At 55.2% G+C, this 26,051-nt stretch overlaps 1 protein-coding gene across 2 annotated transcripts; it reads left to right on the forward strand.

Moving 5' to 3' along the window:
• The first annotated feature begins 280 nt into the window (after positions 1–280).
• Positions 281–23,321, forward strand: PLIN3 (perilipin 3). 2 transcript variants are annotated; one of them, XM_021705317.1, is made up of 8 exons: positions 281–316; positions 3,141–3,224; positions 7,048–7,246; positions 7,418–7,500; positions 12,407–12,692; positions 17,940–18,139; positions 20,132–20,257; positions 22,497–23,321. In XM_021705317.1, exons 2-8 carry the CDS (start codon positions 3,159–3,161, stop codon positions 22,839–22,841), a joined length of 1,305 nt encoding a protein of 434 aa, XP_021560992.1. In that variant the 5' UTR covers positions 281–316; positions 3,141–3,158; the 3' UTR covers positions 22,842–23,321. The 2 variants fall into 2 exon arrangements, with proteins under 2 accessions (XP_021560992.1, XP_021560993.1); XM_021705318.1 differs by having other exon boundaries at positions 22,500–23,321.
• The last annotated feature ends 2,730 nt before the right edge of the window (positions 23,322–26,051 follow it).

Consider the following 26,051-nt stretch of genomic DNA (forward strand, 5'->3'; position numbering starts at 1 on the left):
GATAGCACCTCCCTGGGCCGAGTTCATAAGATCCCTAGGTCGGGAGGGGGCGCCCTTGGCTGGCTCAGGCGTCTTACAGGGGTCCCCCGACGCACGCGCCGCCCGCAAAAGTCTGGCCCTTCCCGGACTTCACTTGCGGCTCCAACGTCCCGGACCGAGCGGGGGCGTGGCCCGGCGGCGGCCAGCCTCCCGATACGATTGGTCCTCCGGTCCGTCATTCCCGAGCGCCCGCCCCGTGACTATAAAAGCCTCCCCAGGGCCGGCCCAGGACGGTTGCGGAGCTGGCCGTCGAGTCCTGCACGTCCCGCTGACCGCGGTGAGACGAGAGGGCCCGATTGAGGTGGGGGGCGGGGTCCGCCGAGTCCCGGGGCGTCCCAGGGCAGGAGGAAGCGAGGAGAACCTTCCTGGGGGCTCTTATGGTCTCTGCGGCCTGGGGAAGGGTCTCCAGCTTGGGCTGAGCTTTCCTGTCTTCCCCCTCCGCCCCCTCAAAAAAACCCGATTTCTGGAGCAGAGTCAAACTTTCAAACTCTCTCCTTTTCCAATTCCTGAGACATTCGTTGGGGGGGGGGGCGTGAAAAAGCCCATAAGTGGCAATATCAAGAGGGGGGTAAATCCCCCCCTGCTAAAAGCGTGCTTGCTTTGCAAACGCAGTTTGGAGGCGAGCCGCAGCCTATCCTGCACGGGAAATCGACCCTCCCTGGGTCCTCAGAGCGCCCAATCAGGGGGCTTTCTGCCTAGCAAGGACCCCCCCCCCCCCCCCCCGGCAAATGGGTTTGCCGCCCGGGGGCTTAGCTCCTCCCCCGCCCGAGTTTCTGGTCCCCCAGCTGACTGTGGAGAATTCGCGGGGAGACCTCGCCCTCTTCCTTTAGGCGGGTGTGGCCAGTGGATTGCTCAAGGCGGCTGGGAAGGCCTGCCCCTTCTCTGAGTGCTGGGGACCTTTGTCAGAATCGTGCCGGAACTGCCAGGCCTGGGACCTCGGTCTCTGGGAACTTTGGAAGTTGTATCTTAGCGTGCCCTGGGCGCAGCTGGACGTCTACAGCCGGTTCCATTTAGCTCTCGTTCTGGCCGCTACAGCTTGCAGACCCCAAGGACTTCAGTGGGGTCCTGACATCTGCAGTGGCAGCCCTTGGTTAAACCCGCTCTAGGAGGGCTTGATGGGCAAAGGGGATGGGAGAATGGGCCTCCAAGATGCCCAGGTGAGCTCAGGCTCCAGGGAGGGTGAGGGGAATAACTGACTCCTGATGATCACCAGGGCCGGGCTGTGCCTCCTCCCTCCACTTCCCAGTTTGGGGACCTTAGTACCAAGCAGAAGCACATTCCTGGCTGGCTTCACCCTTGTGTGAAATGGTTCTGTTTATTGAACACCTACTATGTGCGAGGCACTGAGCTCAGCGCGCCATGTCGCTCTGCCAATCTGTAGGGACTCTGAGCTGGGAATGGTTATCCCCATTTTACAGATGGGGCAAGCAAGGCTCTGAGAGAGGGTGCTGTTTTCCTAAGCTCCCACTGCTAGTGAGTTGCAAAGCTGGGATTAGAGCCGCTTTGGACTCTAGCACTTTGCTGGGCTCTGCTTGGGGGGCGGGGCCGCCTTCCTCTAGAAGGAAATGTTCAGAATCAAGGTCAGGGGTTCACAACAGGCTCACCCCAGAATTACCGGGGGCACCAGCCCTGAGGGCAGGTTCTACCTTTAACTCCTTTGTACAGGTGAGAGGACTGAGGCCAGGGAAGAGGTGGCTCTTTGCCCAACACGGTACGGCGTGGGCGGAGCTGGGGCTCCTGCAGTCTAGTCTGATGACAGTTTACCCACCTCCTCCCACCTGGCTAGGAAAACGGAGTGCACCTCTGGTGGCTCCCATTGTACCTCATGAACGTGGGCCTGAGCCTCACCTGGGAGCCTCCCTTGCCCTGCCCTCCCTCCTGAGTCTGACTTGATTGGTCTGCGGTAAGGCCTGGCATGGTCTCTCTGACGTGGTTTGTGGGGTGGTTTGGTTTTTTTCGTTTTTGTTTTTTTTAAAAATTTTATTTATTTGTTTGACAGAGAGAGACACAGCGAGAGAGGGAACACAAGCGGGGGAGTGGGAGAGGGAGAAGCAGGCTTCCTGCTGAGCAGGGAGCCCGATGCGGGGCTCAGTCCCAGGACCCTGGGATCATGACCTGAGCCAAAGGCAGACGCTAACGACTGAGCCACCCAGGAGCCCTGGGGTGTTTTGCTTTGTTTTGTTTTGTTTTAGATTTTATCTATTTGACACAGAGGGAGAGATAGCACAAGCAGGGGGAGCAGCAGGCTCTCCACTGAGCAAGGAGCCCGACATGGGGCTCGATCCCAGGACCCTGGGATCATGACCTGAGCCGAAGGCAGATGCTAACGACTGAGCCACCCAGGTGCCCTGGGGTGTTTTGTTTTTAATGCTTAACCTTTTTTTTTTTTGAACTGGTAATATTATCTATTTGGCTCGAAAGTCAGAGGCCTGCCCCGTCTACCTGATCTTCCCTGAAAGGTGGTCACTGTTAACAGTTTCCTGTGTCTAAAGATCCTGTGCAAACGAAGCACAGATTTTCAGCCCGTGCACACTATTCGTCTCGGAGTAGCCTGGTCCAGCCAGTGACGCGTAGGTCTCTACCCTGTGGCCACTGCCCTGGGCTGGGTCCTTGTTTTCTCTGGGGCCTTCCTGCTGGGGAACCAGGGTGTTTCCATGCTCTTCGTGTGGCCGACACAGGCACACACCTCCACCCACGTGGAAATACAGGTGTGGGACCATCCCCTCAAGATTCCCGGGTCCCAGGGCTGATGACTCTTGAAAGCAGCCACTGGCAAATGGCTGTCCGCAGAGGTGTCTGCAGGTGTCTCCCCGAAGTGTTGGCCAAGTGGAGCCCGTGGGGTTGGCCATAGAGGTGTGGCCCTGATACCCGCTGCGTCAGCAGCACCTGAGGGCTGGTTAGGGATGCAGACTCCCCACCTCACCTGGTCCTGCTGAATCAGCTCCGGCCGCTGCATGGGCCCACAGGTGCTTGTGAATAATTGAAAGGCAGGGCTCTAAGAAACAGGGTGAGGGGTCAGACGACAGCTGTGAACGTGCACTTCCTCCTGGAGGGAGGGACAGGGCGCGCTGTACCCTGACTAGCCCGTCTGTCCACCACAGTGCCTGCTTCAAAGAAGCATGTCTACCAACGGGACAGAAGCCACTGCCAGCAGCCAGGCGACAGCAGAAGAACCGGTCCAGCAGGTGAGAGAGGGCTGGGACCTGTGGGGTGAGGCTTCCCACACTTTGGGGGGGGCAACCGATCTCTTTCTGCAGCTGATGGAGAGCCCTCTCGCAGACCCCGGACAGGTGGGGGTGGGGGCAGAACTGGGAATCCCTGGAGGCTCTGGGGAGATCCGGGGTCCTCTCTGAAACCGCCTGCCTCCCCCCTCCCCCACCGCTATCCTGTCTGCAGGTGCTTGGAGGGTCATCCTAGGAAGTCAGCCCCTGTTTCCTCTCTCCCTTCACAACTTCGCTGCAGTAACAACTATATACAGTTCATAAGCAACTCTATTAACATATCATTTACATACGTTAAGATGCACCCTTGGGAAGGATGCTGCCGAGTGGTTTTTAGTCAACAACCAAGTTCTGCAGCCATCAACGCCATACAGGGTTAGGACATGTTTCATCCCCCACAGAGAGACCCCGCCCCATTAGTACTCCTTCCTCATTCCTCGTCCCCCCCCCCCCCACCCCCAGCAACTGCTCATCCGCTGTCTGTCTCTGTGGATTTGCCTGTTCTGGACATTTCGAATGGAGTCCTAACCACCTGAGACCCGTTTGTGTCTGGCTTCTCTCACTGAGCATCACGATTTTTGGGGGTTTATCCGCTTTGTAGTGGGTGTCGGTGCTTCATTCCTTTCTTAAAATTACGGTAAAATAACACATAACAAAAATAAGTACGATTTTCGGGGCACCTGGGTGGCTCAGTCGTTAAGCGTCTGCCTTCGGCTCAGGTCATGATCCCAGGGTCCTGGGATCGAGCCCCACATGGGGCTCCCTGCTCAGTGGGAAGCCTGCTTCCCCCTCTCCCACTCCCCCTGCTTGTGTTCCCTCTCTCGCTGGGTGTCTTTCTGTTGAAAAGTAAAATCTTTAAAAAAAAAAAAAAAATACTATTTTCAGTGTTCAGTTCAGTGGCATTCAGTACATTCATGATGTATGAGCACCACCACCATCGAATTCCAGAAGCTTTTCATCACCCCAGATGGGAACCCCATCTCCATTACCGTTTAGTCTCATTCCCTCCTCCCCCCAGTCCCTGGCACCCACTAATGTTCTTTCTCTATGAATTTACCTCTCCTGGACGTTTCATGTAAGTAGAAACATAAAATCATTTTTACGAAAGTAGAACCTTTCACATTAGGTCCCTCATAAATGAGATCCTACAGGATTTGTCTCTTTGGGCCTGGCTTCTGTTACTGAGCACACTCTCCTCAAGGTCCACCCACATTGAGGCAGGTGTCAGGATGTCCTTTGTAAGGCCGGCTAGTATTCCATTATCTGGATGGACCCCACTGTGTTCATCCGTTTATCCATCGACTGATATTCGGGCTGTTTCCACCATTTGGCCATTGTGAATAATGCTGCTTTGAACATGAGTGTCCAAGGATCTCTTAGAGATTCTGTTTTCATCTCTTTTTTTTTTTTTTAAGTTTTTATTTATTTATTTGACAGAGCAAGCGAGAGAGCACAAGCAGGGGGAGCAGCAGAGGGAGAGGGAGAAGCAGGCTCCCCGCTGAGCAGGGAGCCCGATGCGGGACTCGATCCCAGGACGCTGAGAGCACGACCTGAGCCGAAGGCAGACACTTAACCAGCTGAGCCACCCAGGCACCCTGTTTTCAGTCCTTTTGTCTATATACGCAGAAGTGAAATTGGGGGCTCATAGGGTAATTTCTATTTGTAACTCTTTCTAATTCACCACACTGTTTCCCACAGTGGCTGTGCCCTCTCACGTTCCCTCCCACAAGGCCCAAGAGTTCCAACTTCTCCCCATCCTCACCATCATTTGTTAATTTGTTTCGTTTTGATAGTAGCCATCCTCACGGGTGTTAGGTGGTATCTCGTTGTTGTGTTGGCATATTTCCCTACTGATCTGTGATGCTGAGCATCTTCCATGTACCTATTGACCATTTGGAGGCTGTAATTTTTTTTCTTTTTTAAGTAAACTCTGTGCCCAACGTGGGGTTCGAACTTAGGACCCCAAGATCAAGAGTCACATGCTCGAGTGAGTGAGCCCATCTTGATGCCCTGAGGCTACGAATTTTTAAAAACATACTTTATACCACATTTTCTTTAATCCTCTCACCAAGCAGTGGACATCTGGGCTGTTTCCACTTCTTGGACATTCAGAATGAGGCTGCCATGAACATTCACTTTGCCTCCTGTGTGGACGTGTGTTTCTGTCCCGGGTTAAATTCCTAAAAGTGGAGTTGCTGGATTGCAGGGGAGACTTGGGATGAACTCCTGAAGAGGCCTCGGGGTAATCCCTGGAGGCAGATGGCCTGAGCCTGAAGCCCAGCTTTGCCACTGGCAGATCCACCTGACTTCAGGTGACTTACTCTCTCCATACCTCAGTTAACTCTTCCATAAAATGGATGAACACTCCCCACTTCCCGGGACTGGCGATTAAGTGAGTTCACACACAAGTTCTCCACACAGCCCCTGTGAGTTGAGTCTTCTTGCCGCCGCCTTCACACGAGTGATCTTTGTGACTCCTACTGGACAGGAATGACTCCCCATGTGATGGGTGGGGAAATTGAGCCTCAGAAGGGCTGTCTCGATGACTATTCTGCTCTTATAGGGTAAATGAACGGGGGTGGCTGTGTAACAATAAAACTTCATTTACAAAACCAGCCAGCAATGGAGTACTAACCACGTAAAGGAATAAAGCATTGACCCCTGCCACAACGTGGTTGGACCTTGAGGATGCGATCCTTAGTGAAATGAGCAGACTCAGAAGGACAAATACTGTATGAATCCACTCCCAGGAGGTCCCCAGAGGAGTCCCGTCCACAGAGACAGACAGGAGAGCGTAGGAGCCGGGGCTGGGGTGGGGGGGTGGGGAGTCTCCGTTTGGGGAGATGGAAAGTTCTGGAGATGGATGATGGGAGTGGTTGCAGGACAGTGTGAGTGTGCTTCATGCCGCTGAGCTGTGCACTTGAAATGGTTAAGATGGTAAGTTTTATGTGTCTTTTTTTATAAAGATTTTATTTTTGAGAGAGAACAAGCATGAGCAGGGGGAGAGGCAGAGAGAGAAGCAGACTCTCCACTGAGCAGGGAGCCCGATGTGGGACTTGATCCCAGGACCCTGGGATCATGACCTGAGCCAAAGGCAGACACCTAACAACTGAGCCACGCAGGCACCCAGTTTTATGTGTATTTTACCACAATTAAAAAAATTAAACACACGTGCTGCCCCAGGGACGGACCCTGAGCCTACGATACTCAGGGAACCAGACACACAAAGCCACACGGGGTGTGAGTCCACGTGGGTGACATGTCCAGAACAGACTCATCCACAGACAGGAAGGAGGCTCGTGGGGGCCGGGGGCTGGGGGAGGGGAGAATGAGGAGTGACTTTTTTTTTTTTTTTGGAGTGATGGCTGAGTTCTAGAATTAGCCATGACTGTTGCACAACCTAACAAAAAGACTAAAAACCTTGGAATCGTGTGTTGTAAAATGGTGGCATTACTGATGTATGAACTTCTCGATTCAGCTGTTAGGAAAAACCAGACAAGAATGAGAAAATCAGGTGTGGGCCCCGTGGGCTGTAGTTGTGGGGCCCAGTGGTAGACGCGAAGCTCCGTGAGAGTGAGGCTCTTGTCTGCCCGGCCCGCAGTGGGTGTCAAGTGCACATGCAAACAGATGAGCGGCAGGGCTAAGGTGGAGGAGGTGCCATGAGGCTTGTGCAACCACTTGGATGCAAGGCAAGCATGGGCCGAGCCGTTGCTTGGCCGGGAGTGAAATCGACATTGCAGGGCACCCGAGGCCCAGGACCAGCCCGCTGAGCTGCTTGTCCCCATAGCCGAGCGTGGTGGACCGCGTGGCCAGCATGCCCCTCATCAGCTCCACCTGCGACATGGTGTCGGCGGCCTACACCTCCACCAAGGAGAGCCACCCCCACGTCAAGACTGTCTGCGACGCGGCCGAGAAGGGCGTGAAGACTCTCACCGCAGCTGCTGTCAGTGGGGCCCAGCCCATCCTCTCCAAGCTGGAACCACAGAGTGAGTGAAGCCCCGGAGAGCCCGGGACCTACCTCTTGGCTGTTCCGGGGGTGTGGGGAGGGGTTCTGCCCCACCCCTGGCCCTGTTCCCGCAAACCAGCACCGGCCGGCCTTCCAGGCCCCGAAAGGTGCGCACATGCTGGGACTGACGATTCCTGTCTTGTCCATGTAGTCGCATCGGCCAGTGAATACGCCCACAGGGGGCTGGACAAGCTGGAGGAGAACCTGCCCATCCTGCAGCAGCACACGGAGAAGGTAACTGAGCTCCGACATCAGGAGCCCCTGGGGGACGGGGGCTCAGTGGGGGTGGGGGCCTCCAGGGGGATGGAGTCTGTGGTCCCACCCCCGCTTCCATTAGAATAGACCCATATGACAGCTTCCTCCCTGACCCCTCTTCGGTCTGTCCCCACCCCCACCTTGAATCTGCTCCCCATTGAGCAGCTGGAGGAGTGATCGAAACACCAGCCAGATCTGTCCAAAATCCCCTGGTGTCTCTCACCTTGCCTGGGGCAGAAGCCAAGGCTGTCCTTACAGCCCACGTGCCCCGATCTGGCCCCACAGCCCCCCAGCCCTCATTGCCCACCTCCTCTGGCCTGCTCCAGCCCCGCCAGCCTCTGTGGTCCGTGTTGAGGAACATCAGTACCTGTGTGGACGGGACACGGGTAAAAACAGAGTGCCTGCCGTTGTGGGACTTTCATTCAGGGGAGGCCTGGGGAAGCAAATTCAGTGAACACATCCATCCCAGTCCTACTCCAGGCCCTTTGCATGTGCACTTCCTTCTTCATGAACCACTTTCAGGTCTCTGTTCTAATCCTGCCTCTTCAGAGGCCTTCCCTTCTCTCTTAAAGAAGGTCCTTCTAGCTCAGCTCTGTCCAGAACTGTCTCTGATGTCCACACCGTCCAGTATGGAAACCACCAGCTGTACGTGGCTACGGAGCCCTTAGAATGTGGCTGGTGTCACCGAGGAACTCAGTTTACCAATTTTAAGTTGAAGAGCTGCACGTGGCCCGTGGCCAGCATCACTCTGGCACACACCACAACGGCTTCCCTGAGCTGTGAGTCACATACCGCACAATGAGCTCATTTAAAGTCTACAACTCAGTGGTTCAAGTATAGTCACGTTGTATAACCATCACCACCCATTTTAGAACATTTCATCACCCCAAAAGAAACCGCACATCCCTTAGCTGTTAATCTCCTTCCTGCCAAACACTCCTGGCTACCACTCATCCACTTCCCGTCCGTGGATGAGCCTGTTCTGGACGTGTCAGCCACGTGGACTCACACCCCGTGTGGCCTTCTGTGTCTGGCTCCCTCCCTGAGCATCATGGGCTCGGGGTCCGTCCCCGGGGCAGCGCGTGTGGGCGCCTGGCCCCCGTCCACAGCCGAGTGACACGCCCGTGTGTGGGGGACACACTGTGTGTATCCATTCATCTATTGATGGACATTTTGCTGGTTCCCACTTCTTGGTTGTTAAAATATTGCTGGACAGGGCTCCTGGGTGGCTCAGTTGGTTGGGCGACTGCCTTCGGCTCAGGTCATGATCCTGGAGTCCCGGGATCGAGTCCCGCATCGGGCTCCCTGCTCGGCGGGGAGTCTGCTTCTCCCTCTGACCCTCCTCCCTCTCATGCTCTCTGTCTTTCATTCTCTCTGTCTCAAATAAATAAATAAAATCTTTAAAAAACAAAAAAAATATTGCTGGACATTGGTGTACCAGTTACATTAGTTCTTCTACAACATAAAATTTGTCATCTTTAATGACATCTCTAAGTGCACAGCTCTGCGGCATGAAGCACACTCACACTGTCCTGAGACCACCCCCACCCTCTGTCTCCAGAACTTTCCATCTCCCCGCACGGAGACTCTGTCCCCGTGAAGCACGGACTCCCCACCCCCTGCCCCAGCCCTGGCTCGCACCCTCTCTTCTCGGTCTGTGTGGACGGGACTCCTCTGGGGACCGCCTGGGAGTGGGATCCAGCGTGATGTGTCCTTCTGTATCTGGCTCCTCTCACTGAGCACAGTGTCCTCGGGGTCCCTCCACGTGGTGGCAGGTGGCAGGGTCCCTTCCTTTCTGTGGCTGACCAATATTCCAGTGTGTGGACGGACAGTGTTTATTTATCTTTGCATCTGTAAGTGGATTGCTTCTACCTTTTGGGGCTTGTGAATCATGCTGCTCTGAATGTGGGTGTCCCAGTTGTATGGGCTTGTAAGGTTCCACGCCATCTGAAGGGCTTTTTTTTTTTTTTTAATTTTTTATTTATTTGTTTGAGACACAGAGATAGAACATGAGCAGGGAGAGAGGGAGAAGGAGAAGCAGGCTCCCCGCCTAGCAGGGAGCCCGACGCGGGGCTCGATCCCAGGACCCCGGGATCATGACCCGAGCCGAAGGCAGACGCCCAACCATCTGAGCCACCCAGGCGCCCTGAAGGGCTTTTTAACTGTGTGTTTGTCTTCCCAAGTGGGGTGAGGGCACAGACTGCTTGGTTGCTCTGTCTGGCGCCCATCAGCTAGCCTGGCGCAGAGTAGATGCTTAATCTCCACTTTCGCCACGTGGGACACGCGGCCACGCTCTTCGTATCCGAGTTTCTCTCACCAGAACTCAGTGGTCCCCGAAGGGTCAGCGGGGCAAGCCCGCCGCTGCTCCAGTTCTAGGCTCTGCCCTGAGGCCCCCCCGCTATCGGGCGCCCCCTGTCGGCCAGAGACTGCTATACACCACGTCCCCTGGAGGCAGGCCCCCACCGCTCATGCAGGGCTCAGTGCAGCCGGGGAGGAGTGTCTCCCCAGCAAAGGCCATTAACAGGCTGGGCGTTAAAGGTGGAAACTGTCCGATTCACAGAAGGCTGGAGAAGCTTCCCCACGGAGCCACCTCCTTAGGGCCGGGCGCTTGCGTTCTCCTGTCTGCTGCCACCACACGAGGCCAACATTGCTTCTGTTTGTAGAAGGGATGAGCTCGGGGTGACGCTCTACAAGGTCATCCAACAGAGCTGCTCCCAGCTCAGAGGCGCAGTGCTGTCTGGACTCCTGTGACCTCACCCCCTCCCCGGGCTCGCCCCAGGAGGAGGTAGTGGTCTCCGGTTCTGTGAGGCGTGGTGTGGTCAGCTGGGCCAGCCCAGTGGGCACCTTTTCCCACCCCGAAGAAATGAATTCCCATGGACACGAGAGGTCTAGGTGTTCAGAGGGGGTGCCACCTGAGAAGGGTGAGGATAGGGGTGGTGTGGTTTTGAACTTTCTGGAGAGCTCTATGCATAGAGGGCTGCTCAGAGGCTTAGACTCAAGAACCTCAGGTGCGGATGCAGAACACCCAGTGTGTGCTGTGGCCGCTTCTCTTCCGGGATTCCAGAGCCATTCCAGGGTCCTGCAGGTCCGGCCCTGCACCTGCTGTGCTAAATATAGTTTTCCTTGCACGTGGACACACCCACGCGTTTCCGTCCTCTAGGGCCGCTTTTACTCTACAAGGGGCAGAGTTAAGGGGTTGACTTGGAGACGGTTGGTCTGCCAGACTAAAATATTTACTACGTGGCCCTTTTCCAGAGAAAGTTAGCAACCCCGTAACTATCTGCTAACCCAGGTTGGAGGTGGTGGAGTCAAATACCAGGTTAAAATCCAGGTTCTGCCCTTGGCACCTGGACAGCCCTACGGACAGGCTGCTTAGCCTCCCGGTCTCACTTTCTCGTGCGTGGAATGGGTACGCTCCTTCCTCTTAGGTGTTTGTGTATTTTAAAAGATTTTATTTATTTATTTGACAGAGACACTGCGAGAGAGGGATCACAAGCAGGGGGAGTGGGAGAGGGAGAAGCAGGCTTCCTGCTGAGCAGGGAGCCCAATTCGGGGCTCGATCCCAGGACCCAGGGATCATGACCTGAGCCAAAGGCAGACACTTAACGACTGAGCCACCCAGGCGCCCCTCTCTTAGGTGTTTAAAGGGCGGAAGCGGGTCCATTACCTGAAGGCTCAGAACAGCACCTGGCTGGTCCCGAGTGTTGGTTTTTACTGTTTTTTTTTTTTTTTTTAAAGACTTTATTTATTTGACACAGAGAGAAAGAGAGAGAGTATAAGCAGGGGGAGTGGCAGGCAGGCAGCGGGAGAAGCACGCTTTCTGCTGAGCAAGGAGCCCGATGCGGGGCTCGATCCCAGAACTCTGGGATCATGACCTGAGCCGAAGGCAGCTGCTTAACCGACTGAGCCACCCAGGCGCCCGGTTTTTACTGTTTTAATACAAGCTTTAGGAATAAGTCCACAGGCACGGTGACGTTTTGGGCACATACCCCCATTTGTCGTGGGGAGTTGAAGGTAGTTACTGTGTTCTACTGGGAGTTCGTGGAGACAGAATGTTTAGACACCTGCATGCATCCTCCGCGTCGCTTTAGTTCTGGTCCTGGTCTCCTCTCAGAGCCACTGACGTTGGGACGGGGCAGAGTCCCCGGCCCCGCCCCCTTGACGTCAGGCCCTACCCCCCAGTGTGACAACCCCACGTGTCCCCAGATAGTGCCCAGCATCCCCTGGGGACAGAATCACCCTAGATGAGAACCACTGCCCTAAGGGACTTCGCACACGGATGGCCTCTCCAGCCAGGATTACGATTCTCAGAGCGTGATGGGGCGGTCACTTCTCAGGGGTATCTTAGTTTCTTCTGCCACACGGATGGAGCCCTTGAGCCAAGCGCTGGTCTAACTCATCACATCTGTCCGCTGGGCCACTTACCCAGGAACTTCCTGTCCCCCAGTCCCGGAAGCCAGAAGTCCCAGAAGGCTGGTAGGGCTGCTTCCTCTGGAGGCCCCTGCTTCGCTTGCAGACTCTGTCATCACCTGGGCTCCCCTCTGTGTCCTAATTTCTTCTGTAAAGACCTTATCTCTAAATAATCACATTCTGAGGTCCTGGGGATTAGGGTTCAACACACGGCAGCCCCTAACACTATCGATAAAGAAATGGAAGCACAGAGAGGAGTGAGTTGCCTGAGGCCACACAGCTAGGACCTAGCAATCCAGGATTCACCCCAGACTCCAGAGCTCGAGGTCTTCACTGCCAGACTCTGCGTTGACCCTTCGGGGTTATCCAGGAGCTGGAACTCCTCCTTTTGGACTTCCTGGAGGCTGGGGTGCAGGGGTAGGGGTCCCCAGGTACAAAGGGAGGACAAAGATGCTGATGCTGGCTTGTGTTGTAGGTTCTGGCTGACACCAAGGAGCTCGTCTCGTCCAAGGTGTCGGGGGCCCGAGAAGCTGTGTCCAGCGCCAAGGACACAGTGGCCACGCGAGTAACGGAGGCGGTTGATGTGACTCGGGGTGCCATGCAGACTGGTGTGGATGCAACCAAGTCTGTGGTGACCAGTGGCGTCCAGTCGGTCATGGGCTCCCGTGTGGGCCAGATGGTGCTGAGCGGGGTGGACACGGTGCTGGGCAAGTCGGAGGAGTGGGTAGACAATCACCTGCCCATGACGGATGCTGAGCTGGGTGAGTGCAGCCCTCGGGCCTGGGACCCCCCCCAACCCCCGCCAGACCTCCCACCCCTCTCAGCCACCTAAGTCTGCCCCTCAGTGCCATCTCAACCCTGCCACCTCCCCTCAAATCAGCCCCTGTCAACGCCCACCTGGACCAGTGCAGTGGCCTCCACCCTGGCCCCCAGGGTCTGGCTCCTTGAAGCCACCACTAGAGGGCTCCCATGAGTACCTGAGTCAGGTTCCTGCCTCTGCCCACAGCCTTGGGGGCTCCCACCTCCCTCAGGGTAGAAACCCAAGTCCTCCCCATAAACCCTGCCCCCCCCCCCCCATGTACTTATCCACTTACCCTCATTCATTCTACTCCAGCCACACTGACTCCTTGCTGATCTTGACCATGCTCCCACCCCAGGGCCTTTGCTCCAGCTGCTCCCTTTACTGGGAACATTCTTCCCCTAGACATCCTTCTGGATGTCCCCTAGACACCCTTCTACCTCCAGCTCTGCTCAGATGCCACCTCCCCAGTGAAGCCTCTAAAATTGCCACCTCCCTTGTCCATACTGTGTTCTGAAACCTGCCCCCACCTCCTCCTGGCTGGGCTCTTTTTTGTCTCTGGCACTCATCATCAGTTCCACGAAGCAGCCTCTTCTGCCTTGGTCATTGCTGTGTCCCACGTCCAGAACGGGTCCTGGCGCTCAGCAGGCGTTCAGACTCTTCTCTGCCATCCCCACCCCCAGGCATGCGTTTGTCCATTTGGATGTTCCTTGAGCATCTGCCCTGCGGCCAAGTCCTGGGGACACAGCAGTGGACAGAATTCTGCCCTTGTGGAATTCACAGTATAAAGTATAAGGAAATCAGGTTAAAGGAGAGATTTTGAGGTGGAAGGATTGGGAAGATGTTTCTGAGGCGGTGACATGACCATGAATGGAGCGAGCAAGCGAGCTAGCTACGTGGATGTCAGGACAGAGAGAAGTGTTGATAACAAAAGTCCTGGGGTAGGACCTGCCTGGTGGGTTAGAGGAATAGCAACGCAGAGTGAGAGCGAGGGGGAGATGGGGAGGGGGACAGGGCAGGTCGTGCAGGGCCTAGGGGACCCAGGGGAGGACTTGGACTTACCCCAGAGAGGTGGGAGTCCTGGAGGGCTGTGGGCAGAGGAAGGCAGGACCTGACTCGAGTGCTCACGGGCGCCCTCTGGTGGTCGCCGAGGGGAGGGTGGACTGGGGACCAGGGTGGAGGGGACTATGCTGGTCCCCGCTGGTGTTAAGGGGGCTGGTCCCCTTGGAGGCAGGAATAGACAAACAGACAAACCAGGGATGGGGCTGTTGAGACAAAGCAGCGTCCTGTTCGTGGTCCAGTCATGTCCTCGTACCCGTGGCTCTCGTGACTTCCGCCACGCCGCGGTGCAGACTCTCGTGCCCACGGCAGCAAGGACCCATGAAGCTGCATGTAAGCTAGACACCGTGCTCCATCCAACTTTGGCCAGAGTTGGTTTGTTTGGACGAGGAGCCAGACATTTGGGACAACTGGAAAAAGCTGAGGACAGATGAGATCAGGGGTTCCCGATGGCGGCACTGTGGGCATTCTGAGCCGGGTCATCCTCTGTGGGGGACAGAGCAGCATCCCTGGCCCCACCCCCTCGATGCCAGGAGCACCCCCAGTGCGGCCAGCACAGATGTCCCCAGACACCGCCCCGCGTCCCCTCCCGGGTGAGACACCCTGCTTCTCCTGGAACTTCATGCAGAGGGAATCGTGTGGTTCCCTGGTGGCTGAGCACCTCCTCCTCATTCTCTGCCTCCTCCTTCGCCTGGGATTGGGATCGCTATTCTAAGTATCCCTTCTTTCTCCGTTAGCTGGAAAACTGTCTTGGAGAAGGTTCTCTGTGGCAGCGTTGATGAGCTCAGGTACAGTTGGTGGAGGAAAAGCAGGGCAGGTGGCTAGCTCTCTCCCTTATGTATTTTGACATCAGGGGCTGGTTCGCCAGCCTCCTCCACTGTCAGTAGTGGGGTTTCATGTTATAGGTGTTCGTGCATAGATTCACACGACATATTCCAATCTTACCCGCTTATTTTATTGACCTTTCCCTTGTCCCGCTACTTTTGGCTGCTTGGAGACCCCCCTCGAGTTGGCTCTGAGTCTCTGTGATTCTCTCTGGGAATCCTCTGTAGAAAGTGGTGGTCCTTTGCTTTCTGGAGAAACTCCATGTCTCAGGCGGGCTGGTGATCTGAAGCCCTGAAGCGTGGGGCTTGAGCGTGGCATATCACTTGTCCTTTGAGGGTCCCAAACCCAACCCCAAGCCTCTGGAAGGAAGGGAGCTGCCCGCCCCTGGTAGGTGCTGAAGCCAGGTAGAACCAGCTGTGGGTCTCGCCTGAGCTAGGCTGGGAGGCCACTGCAGAGAACGGATCCATCTGACCAGCTCCGCTCCTGTATTTGTTCTTTGTGTCCGCCCAGTAAGGATGAAATTGCTGTGCACCCCAGGGCTTGTGGTTCTGCGGAGAGTCTAGTGGGGGAAGGTATGAGTTTTTGCAGCAGCGGGCAGAACTAGACGTGCTCGGGGGCTTGGCCCAGGAGAACAGCCCTCTTTCCTCCCTCCTCAGGGTTCTCCCCTTTGCCAAGGGCACCTGCCCACTCCACAGGGCCCCGCCGGCTTGCTCAGATATGCCAGACCTCTGCCAGACATCCGGGCCTAAATAACAAAGCTGCTTTCGCTTCCACGGGCAGAGCCCCGGGTTCCCAGAGGGCCATGGAGAAGTTCTGAACGTTGCTAGTTTGGGTCAGGCTTTGCAAACCCACCTTTGGTGGGAGAATGGGGAAGATCTGTTTTTCTCAAGGTGCAGGCTTTTATTTTGTCTGCCTCTGAGCATCCCAAGTGTTTGTAGTTAATTTTTTTTTTAAATGTCATCGTGAAATGATTCTTCCATGACATCCTCTTCCCCAGCCGACTGTGTCCGACTAACTCCACGCCACATCTGGCCCACCGCTTGCATTTGTAAATAAAGTTTTATTGGCACACAGCCACATGCATTTGCACGCATGTTGTCTGTGAGTGTTTTTGAATTAGGCACGGTATAACTGCCTGCAAAGACAAGAACATTGACTGTCTGGCTGCATACAGAAAAAGTTTATCAACCCCTGGGTTAGAGTATGTTCTTCCAGAATTTGTAATGTTCAAAGAACAACTGAAATCCCCTGATTGAAGGCTTACCTTGATTGAGCAACAGGTCAGTGACTGCCTGTGGGATTTTGTTCCTTGTTTTTCCACTGTCTTTTGTTTCTGAACAGTGGCTGGCCAAAGGAGATGCAGAAATATGTGGCTGAAGTAGAGAGTTCACTTACTTATCTGAACAGCCAGGCTCTTCCTGCCTGACTAGGGGCACATCCTTGTTACCCTGGTCCCATGTTCCTGTTCCTTCTAGTATTTCTTTGATACACTTCTTTAAATCAGCTTTTCCAGATTCTTTTAGAAAGGTAACTTTATCACTTACTGAAAACAGGACACCGTACCATCTACTATAAATTGATGACAAAAAATGACTAAATGTTCATTTGGGTGCCTTTCTGAGTACGAGATAGTCCAAATTTCACAATTCAGGCAGCTCTGACTGGGATGGTCATACAGAAGGGGGAACTGAGGCTTACTGGCAAAATCACTTTCGTGCAGAGTAGGGAATGGCAAACATTTTCTTAACCAGACAGTGAATATTTTTGGCTTTTTGGGTCAAGCAGTCTCTGTTGCAACTAGTTAAGTCTGCTGTTAACACAGAAGCATAGACGATAGGTAAATGAATGGGTGTGACTGTGTGCCAATAAAACTTTATTTATAGAGACAGGTGGCATTTGGCCTGGGGGCTGCAGTTTGCAGACCCCTGCTATAGAGAATGACAAAGCCAGTGAGTTAGGAGTTCTGGAGTCCAATCCGTATCAGGTTATTTACAAAGCTCAAGCTTATACCTACTACACTAAAGTTTAAAAGGAGCAGATAAACTAGGATAAAATCATCAGGACAGGCAGTTTCCATCCTGCCCTATTGTGATGTCATGGGCTCTTTCTGGACTAGACAGTCCTGACTTTTCCTTATGTGCTGTTAAGACGGTTCTCACGTGGCTCAGACTTCTCCCCACGCGGAGTATCATGGTTAAGAACATGGTGTCAGATGGCCTGGCTTGAAATCCTGACTTGCCACTGCCTAGCTGCGTGACCTCAGGCAAGTCATTTCATCTGCGAGTCCCTATTTCCTCATCTGTAAAAACGGGGTAACGGTGCCTCCCTCATAGAGTTGTTGGGTTTAAAGAGAACATACACACGAAGCACCTAGAACCTGTGAAAGATTGGCCATATAATATGTGCCGGGTACTAATGACCAGCTTTTTTCTGCAAAGGAGCAGATAGTGAATATTTCAGTGTCCAGGGGCCAAGAGGCCACAAACCACTGTAGTTTGATTTTTTTTTTTTTTTTTAAGATTTTATTTATTTGACAGAGAGACGGCAAGAGAGGGAACACAAGCAGGGGGAGTGGGAGAGGGAGAAGCAGGCTTCCGGCCGAGCAAGGAGCCCGATGCGGGGCTTGATCCCAGGACCCCGGGACCATGACCTGAGCCGAAGGCAGACGCTTAACGACTGAGCCACCCAGGCACCCCAAAATGTTAACGTTTTAACACGTGATCACTATAAAAATAGTTACCGAGTTATTTTACGCTCCTTTGTGTTTTGTTTTGTTCCGTTGGTCCTGAGGCTTCGGCGTGCTGGCTGTAGCTCACGCTTAGTGCTGGCCCCCCACGGGCCGGTTCTTCGGGGGGACCTCAGTCCCTGGATAAGCCGAGCGCTGTGATGGGGTCGGGGACGCTAGCCGTGGAGGTACCTGGCGCTTAGTGGAGACTGGGCCCTTCCACCCAGGCGCCCCACCACTGTAGTTTGAAAGCAGCCATAGGAATAGATAACCGACGTGCAGGGCTGTGTTCAGGCGTGGTACAAAACCGGAGGCCGGGCAGATGTGGCCCGAGGGCCTTGGTTTGCAGACCCTCACGCTAGTCCAAGGCCTCTTAATCCTGGGGAGTTCGGTTCCCATCATACCCATTTCGCAGATGGGGAAAAGCAAGGCAGGGGACTCTTCCGCTCCAAGGCTTCCCAGCTTGTGAGCTGCAGCCCCGGGACGGAAGACCCCGGGCATGGGGAACAAGCCCACCCGCCCGCGCCGCGAGCCCGAGCTGCACGCGCGCACCGCCGCATCCGGGCCTTCACGCTGCCTCTCCCGCCTTCCTCCTCGCAGCCCGCCTCGCCACGTCCCTGGAGGGCTTCGACATCGCTTCGGTGCAGGAGCAGCGGCAGGAGCAGAGTTACTTCGTGCGCCTGGGCTCCCTCTCGGAGCGGCTGCGCCAGCGGGCCTACGCGCACTCGCTGGGCAAACTGCAGCTCACGCGGCAGCGGGCGCAGGAGGCCCTGGTGCAGCTGGCGCAGGCGCTCAGCCTGGTGAGGCCCCGCCCCTCCCCAGCCCAGGGGCCCCGCCCCCCCGTGCACCTCTGCCCGAGCCCGCCGGCGGGGCCCCGGTCCCGGAAGGCTGGGCTACCCTTACGAGGACCCCCGACCAGCGGGCTTCAACGACAGAGGCTGTCTGCCAGGTCTGCAGGTGGGAGGTCTGCGATCAGGGTGTCCGCAGGGCCGGGTCCTCCTGGGGGGCCTCTCTCCTGGACGTGCAGAAGGCTGTCTTCTCCCCACGTCCTCACGGGGCGTCCCTCTGCTCACGTCACATTGGAGTAGGGCCATCGCAGTGACCTCACTGTAACTTCATTGCATCTTTAAAGACCGGATATGCCACCACGGGCAGATCCTGAGGTCCTGGGGGTCAGGGCTCCAGCAGAGGAATCTGGGGGACATAATTCAGCCCACGACAGGTGAGCTGGCCAGCGGAGGCTCTCCCGGCCGTCGTCTGAGGGACCGATGTGCAGCTCGAGCATGACCTGCAAAGAGTGAGCAGCGTTTTGGTGGTGGTTTTGTTTAAAGTCAGCTTTATGGAGGTGTAATTCGGGGACTACAAAAATCAGCTTTTTTTTTTTTTTTTTTTTTTTAAGATTTATTTATTTATTTGAGAGAGTGAGAATGAGAGAGAGTACATGAGAGGGGGGAGGGTTAGAGGGAGAAGCAGGCTCCTCGCCGAGCAGGGAGCCCGATACGGGACTCGATCCAGGGACTCCAGGATCATGACCTGAGCCGAAGGCAGTCGCTCAACCAACTGAGCCACCCAGGCGCCCCCAAAATCAGCTGTTTTTAAGTATATGGTTTGAGGAGTTTTACAAACATCAACAGACATGTAACCAGCACCCCAATCAAGAAGTGGAACAATGCCATCACCCCAGAAAGGTCCGCCTGCCTGTCTGCAGTCACATCCTGCCCCTCCCCACCAATGTTCTCTTGTCTCTTCTCTAAAGAGCTGAATTCCTTTCATCTTCCTCTTTGCTTGGCTTCCTCCACGCAGTGCTCTTTCCTGTCTCTCTTTTTATTTTTTTTAAAGATTTTATTTATTTATTTGACAGAGAGACAGAGAAACAGCGAGAGAGGGAACACAAGCAGGGGGAGTGGGAGAGGGAGCAGCAGGCTTCCCGCGGAGCAGGGAGCCCAATGCGGGGCTCGATCCCAGGACCCCAGGATCATGACCTGAGCCAAAGGCAGATGCTTAACGCCTGAGCCACCCAGGCGCCCCGTCTCTCTTTTTAAATTCTTGATTGGGGTAAACTACATATGACATGAAATTCACCATCATAACCATTTTCAGTGCACAGCTCAGTTAAGCACATTCACACTGTCGTGCAACGACCCCCACCCTCCGTCTCCAGAGCTTCCCATCTCCCCACTCGGAGACTCTGTCCCCATGAAGCACGGACTCCCCACCCCCTGCCCCAGCCCTGGCTCCCACCCTCTGCTCTCTGTCTCTGTAGACGGGATTCCCTCTGGGGACCTCCTGGGAGTGGGGTCCTGCAGGATGTGTCCTTCAGTGTCCAGCTCCTCTCACTGAGCACAGTGTCCTCAGGGTCCCTCCACATCATGGCAGGTGTCAGGGTCCCTTCTTTTTTAAGGCTGAATAACATTCCATTGGAGCACTTTTTACGACCCTGCTCACATTCCTCCTGCTTACGTTCCATTGGCCAAAGCCAGTCCCGTGGCCTGGGCCCAGTCACAAGGAGAACCAGACAAAATGGGAGGAGCTGCGGAGAATTTTGGCCACTTCCTTTGCACATGACAGATGGTGCATGCACATGTTGGTGATGAAACCACAGTGGTGGAAAGCCTGTGTGAGAACAGCATCCCTCCTACCTTCCTCGCCTTTGCGGACCATCTCATCTTGGATAAAAGGAGGACTTTGTGGGCCTCTCCTGGGATGTGAGCGGGGCTCTGCCGACCTTGGTCAGGTGCTGGAGGCAGCCTCTCTCCTGTGTCACTCTCTCTCTCCTTGCTCTCCTATTCCAGATGGAAACCGTCAAGCAAGGAGTCGATCAGAAGCTGGTGGAGGGCCAGGAGAAACTACACCAGATGTGGCTCAACTGGAACCAGAAGCAGCTCCAGGGCACAGAGGAGAACCCGGCCAAACCAGAGGTACCAGGTTGGGGGACCCGTGGGATGCTTAGGGCCCTGACTTCCCTCTCCATGCCTCTGCCGGATGGACCTACCTACCGGAAATACTTTCCCCGGCCTCTCCTCCCATTCCCTGCCTTTAGGACACAACAGCACCTCCTCCAGGAAGCCCGCCTGGATTTTCTCTCTTGGGTGTGGGTGTTGCTTCTAAACTGTGGGACACTTGATAGTGACGCCTCTCAACCTACTAAAATTCTAAGCCATGTCTCACTTATCTTCTCCCCTATCTCGGTGTCATGAGCTCTCCATACTCCTCTGCTTCGCTCCTGGTGACAACTTCTCACTAACGTTCTCTGGTCCCTCCCATTTGTGCCATGCATCGGCCTCTCCTGCCATGCTCAGACTCACTGCTTCCACCGTCACTCACAGAGACTTTCCTTGAGTCAGTACCTTACGAGACTTTCCTTGAGTCAGTACCTTACGAGACTTTCCTTGAGTCAGTACCTTACGTGACTTTCATGCCCATTATGAACGTCCCTCGGTCTCAGGACTGACCTAGCACTATAGCTTCTCAGCTTAACTTCCTTGGGCCTTGGTTTCCCCATCTGTCAATGGGATGAAGACTTGCAGGGCTCTTGGGGCGAAGTGAGCCAAACCCGCACGCCGTGTTCCCAGCAGCAGGACTCGCGGTCGCCAAAAGTGGAGGAGACGGTCCAGGTGTCCCTTGGTGGATGAACGGATCAACTGCTTAATGCAGGGTTGACTGCTTAATGGGGGTGAGGTTTCTTTGTGGGAGTGATGGAATGTTCTGGAGATGAAGGTAGTGGTTGCACAACCGTGTGAATACACTAAAAACTATGGAATTGCACACTTAAACGGGTGAATTTTCTGATCTGTGTTACACTCCTGTATAAAAAAATTGGGTTGCTATGTCAAGTACACATAGCAGTACACAGTTGGTATTTACGCAGATAGGACCAGTATCTCTAAATCCAAAACTGTTAGCATTCAGACCCAAACCACCTAAAACCATCTCCCTTCCCCCCAGTGCTGAGCGCAGTGACCAGATGATGCCGATGTTGACTCTGGTCGGCACCTCCCTGCCACGTTCAAGTCCAGAGCGCTCTGTCATGGGTTCAGGGCCAAGTCCTGCCGCCCAGCCTGCCCTCTTCCCCTGGGGAAGGAGGTTAAGGTCCTGATTTATTACGCTGCGGTCTCTCCTACCACGTATGGCTTCTGCCTGGAAAGTTCCTCCAGGCCTTTTTTTTTTTTTTTTTAATAAAACGAGATAGAAAATGCAGTATCTTGTATTTAAAAAAAAAGATGTTTTATTGAGCTATAATTCACGTACTATACAAGTCACCCATCTGTACAATTCCGTGGTTTTTAGTGTATTCACAGGGTTGTGAGACCATCACCACGATCCGTTTAGAACATTCCCACCAACCCAAAAGGAGATCTTGTCCCCATCAGCAGTCACTCCCTTGTCCTCCCCAGCCCCCGGTCCCCACGAGCCCCCTTCCCGTCCATGGATGAGCCTGTTCTGGCCGTGTCACCCACGTGGACTCACACCCCGCGTGGCCTTCCGTGTCCGGGTCCCTCCCTGAGCGTCGTGGGCTCGGGGTCCGTCCCCGGGGCCGCGCGTGTGGGCGCCTCGCTCCTGCTCGTGGCCGAGGGACGCACCCGCGTGTTGGTGGGTCATGTGTATTTACCCGTTTACAAGGTGATGGACATACGGGCTGTCTCCACTTGGCCTCCCGTTTGCTATGCCTTGTGAACCAGCCTTGTATGGACGTGCGTTTCCATTTCTCTTGGGTGGAGTTGCTGGTCGTGTGGCAACTCTGTAGTTGGACAGTTGGGGGGACGACCAGGCTGTCTTCCGAAGTGACTGTACCATCAGCAACGTATCAACACTTGCCACTCGGCGTCTTCTTGATCCTGCTCGCCCCAGTGGGCGCCACCTCGTGGGGCTGCGCTGCGTTTCCGTGACGACTAGTGAAGTCGGATCTCTGCATGTGCTTGTTGGCCAGCTGCATTTCTCCTTTGGAGAAATGCCTCTGCCTCTTTTTCATTTTGGTACATCGGTCCCGTGGTTCAAAACTCAAAAGAGCTGGTGTCCCAAACCACCGTCCTGGATGGGCTCTCCTAGAGAGAGGTTTTCCGGAAGGTTGGCGGGAGAAGCCCCGTTTTCTGCCCACCCCCCCACTTGGGATCCAGCTGCCCCCAAAGCGCACGGTCCTGATCGTCCGCCCCTTCTCAGCAGGTGGAGACCCAGACGCTCACCATGTTCCGGGACATCGTCCAGCAGCTGCAGAGCACCTGCGCCTCGCTGGGCTCCAGCATCCAGGGGCTGCCCAGCCACGTGAAGGACCAGGTGCAGCAGGCTCGCCACCAGGTGGAGGACCTCCAAGCCACCTTTTCTGGCATCCATTCCTTCCAGGACCTGTCCAGCACGATCCTGATGCAGAGCCGAGAGCAGGTGGCCAAGGCCCGAGAGGCCCTTGACCACACAGTTGAGTACGTGGCCCAGAACACACCCATCATGTGGCTGGTGGGACCCTTCGCCCCGGGAGTCGTTGAGAAAGCCCCAGAAGAGAAGAAATAGGACGGGCAGGAGGAGGCGTGAGGGACTGTCTCTCCCAGGGGGGCTGGCCCCAGCACTGGACCCCCTCGCCCCCTCGGAACATGCGTCCCTCCCCATGCCCCCAGCTTATCTTAGCTGCCACCTCGGGAAGCTGAAAAGTGACCAGTCCCTCCCCCGCTGCGCGCTCAGAGGAAGCGTGTCCTGAGCCTCACCTCCTCAGTCATTAGGGGGAGGTTTCCAGAAAAAAAAAGTTCTCCAGTTTCTTTTTTCTTAAAAACCAGGGACAGATTTCTTATATCCCTGCCTCCTTTTCTGCATCAGGGCCCCTGGGTATTAGCCTTTAGCTAACAGACTTGGGATTTCTGGCCTCTGAAGTGGGCCTCCTGGGGGTGGGGTGGCTGCAGAGCTGCTGAGGCCCGTTCTGGAGCAGAGGGGGGCTGAGGTGCCTGAGGCTTCAGTGTTGCCTTAATAAATTTTACCTGCAGCTAAGTGTGGGCTGTGTGCGCACACGTGTGTGTGTGTGTGTGTGTGCGCGCGCGCACGCGCGCGTGCGTGCTCCCTCCCCCAGCAGCTGAGCAACGCAGGGTCCCTGTATGGCCGCCTTGGCCCCTTCCTTGCTCTGCTCACAAGGATGTGAACAGGACAGGGCCAGACCTGGCGTGGGGCTTGAAGTTCTCGGACAGGAGAAGAGCAGGGCGTGAGGGTCCTTCATCTCCCCGCAACGAGTCTTGCCCCCTGTGCCGTGTCCGAGGGATCTGGCAGGAGCAGAAGGCCTGCTGCTTTTCCCCGACTGGGGAATGGTGTGGCAAGCTCCCCCCAAAGATGTCCCCGTCCCAATCCCCAGGATCTATGAATATAGTCCCTCACGTGGCAAAGGGAACTGTGCAGTTGGGATTCAGTGAGAGATCTGGAGGTGGGGGGCGGGGTGGTCCTGATGGATCTGTGTGGGCCCTAACGTCATCACGAGGTTCCTTATGAGCGGGAGGCTGGAGGGTCGGTCGGAGAGGGTGTGAGGACAGAGGCAGAGGTTAGAATTTGAGATGGGTGGATGTTCTCTTCACCTTGAAGATGGATGAAGGGGCCCCGAGCCTGGAGAAGCCGGAGAAAGCAGGGAAACAGGATCCCCCAACCCTGAACATCCAGACGGATCCAGCCCTGCCGACACCTTGATCTTAGCCCCATAAGACTCATTGCAGACTTCCGACCTCCAGAAACTGGGAGGTGATAGGTTTGTGGTGTTTTCAGCCTCTGAGTCTGTGTTCCTTTGTTAGAGCAGCCCTGGGGTACTCATCCCGGGCCCAGGGAACTCCAGGTTGTCCCTGGACAGACCCCAGCTGGGAGATTCCCGAATTTCTGTCCCCTTCTGTGACTGGCCATATTCCCACTGCTGTGCTCACATCTCCTTAGAAAACACTGAAACCGAATCCTCTTGTTGTGCCCACTCTGGCCCAGGGCTGTCCCACTCGCGTCACACGCCAACCCTCTTAATCGCCTCTGCTCTGTGGGTTAGGTGTCCCCACTTTACAGCTGAAGGGACAGGAGCACAGTGCCAGGCGGGGGCTTGCCTTCCTCGCTGTGTCCATGACGGCACAGTCCTGCTCCTTCTGCCTGTTGCACGTTCCCAGGGGCTGGCGTCCCGTGCTCCAGCTTGGGGTTGGGGCGTGGGTGCACCAGCCGGCTCCCTGGTCCCCTCATGAGTGACCCTGGGCGGGCCTCGGCCTCTCTAGCCCTCAGCGTCATCATCCCAGACCAGCTTCCACGTAGATCTGGAGCAAAGATCGTGTAGGACTGCGCATTTGAAAAACCTGGTACTTAGGTTCTCTTAGGGTCTCCCCCTCAGTACTTCTGACATCAGGGCCGAGTCGCTCTCTGGGAGCCGCCCCGGGCATCTGGATGTCGGGCAGCATCCCTAGCCCCCCCACACTTGATGTCAAAGGCACTCCCCGTCCCCCAAGTCGTGACCACCACAGGTGTCCTCAGACATGGCCCCCTGGTGAGAACCACCAAGTCAGCTGGCTTCACCCCAAACACTTCTTTTTCTGCGTTTTTGCTTAAATGAATCCCCGAGCTTCCCCATACGGCCCCACTAATCTGTCAGGGAGCAAGTCTCTTTTTGCACCTAACAACACTAAGCTAGCATTGGGTGTTACCGGGAGCCGGGCGCTGCTTTGAGCACCCGGCCCATGTTAGCTTCAGCCTCATCTCAACCCTCTGGGCTGGGTGCACTGAGCTTCCGATACTGTGGATGGGAAAACTGAGGCAGGGAACATCAGATCGTTTCCTCAAAGTCTCCTGGCCAGTAAGGGTCTGACAGGCTGGTCTGGGCTCTTGTCTTCCTGCCTGCACCCAGACTTGCTGGAGGAACTTAGAGGGCGGGCTGCCCCTCTTCAATCCTCCATGGCTCCCTCCGCAAATGGGGTGTACTGATTAGCTCTTGATTTCATGACAAGTCAGCACTAACCGTGGGTTTAAACACGTTCGCCCCCATTCTCTCATAAAGTCATCATGATGTCGTTAGGGGACCATCCCTTGTCACAAGTAGCATCCATTCTATTCCTTTGTGTCTGTTCCCGTTCTGACAGACGAAAGACTGCTTTTCTTTATGTAAAAAAAAATACGTCGATGGCCCTGGGAGATCCCCTCTAAAATAAAGGGTGGGGTGGGAGGTGGGAGAGTCTTCTCTTTTGTCTGAGCTCTTGGTTTGTCAAATTGTGTGTGGGGGGGGGTGTGGGTGGCCAGATTGCCAATGGGGAGGGCCAAGGAAGGGATGGCAGGTACAGGAGAAGGCAAGATGGGTCTCCTGCACACCTTGATCTTGACCTTGGCTTTTTTCTGGAAGTTGGGAGGTCTCTGAGCAGATTTGCACTCTCCTTGGTCTCCCCATTAGGAGCTGGACCCTCTGAAGTGAACCCTTAAATGCTCCTCTTACCTGCTTAGCTCACTCCAGTAACTTGTCCAGAAAACACGTATGGAAAGAGCCCAGTCTGGCTTGGGGAGATTAGAGAGCAGCGTATAAGGACATAGGCTCTGAAACCAGCCCCAAGGGAAAATTTCAGCTCTACCCCTTTCCATGGGAGTTGGCCAGGTCACCTCTCTGAAACTCAATAGAGTGGGTATGAAAAGCCTCTTCTCTGTCTGGTGGATAGAAAGGGCTTGGCACAGTCCCTTTCCCTCTCGAGACCCCCATGCTCACTGCTCTTAATGCCTCATGCATGTTTGGACATACATAAA

This window comes from Neomonachus schauinslandi, chromosome 1, assembly GCF_002201575.2.
Source record: "Neomonachus schauinslandi chromosome 1, ASM220157v2, whole genome shotgun sequence".
Classification (NCBI taxonomy): Eukaryota; Metazoa; Chordata; class Mammalia; order Carnivora; family Phocidae; genus Neomonachus; species Neomonachus schauinslandi.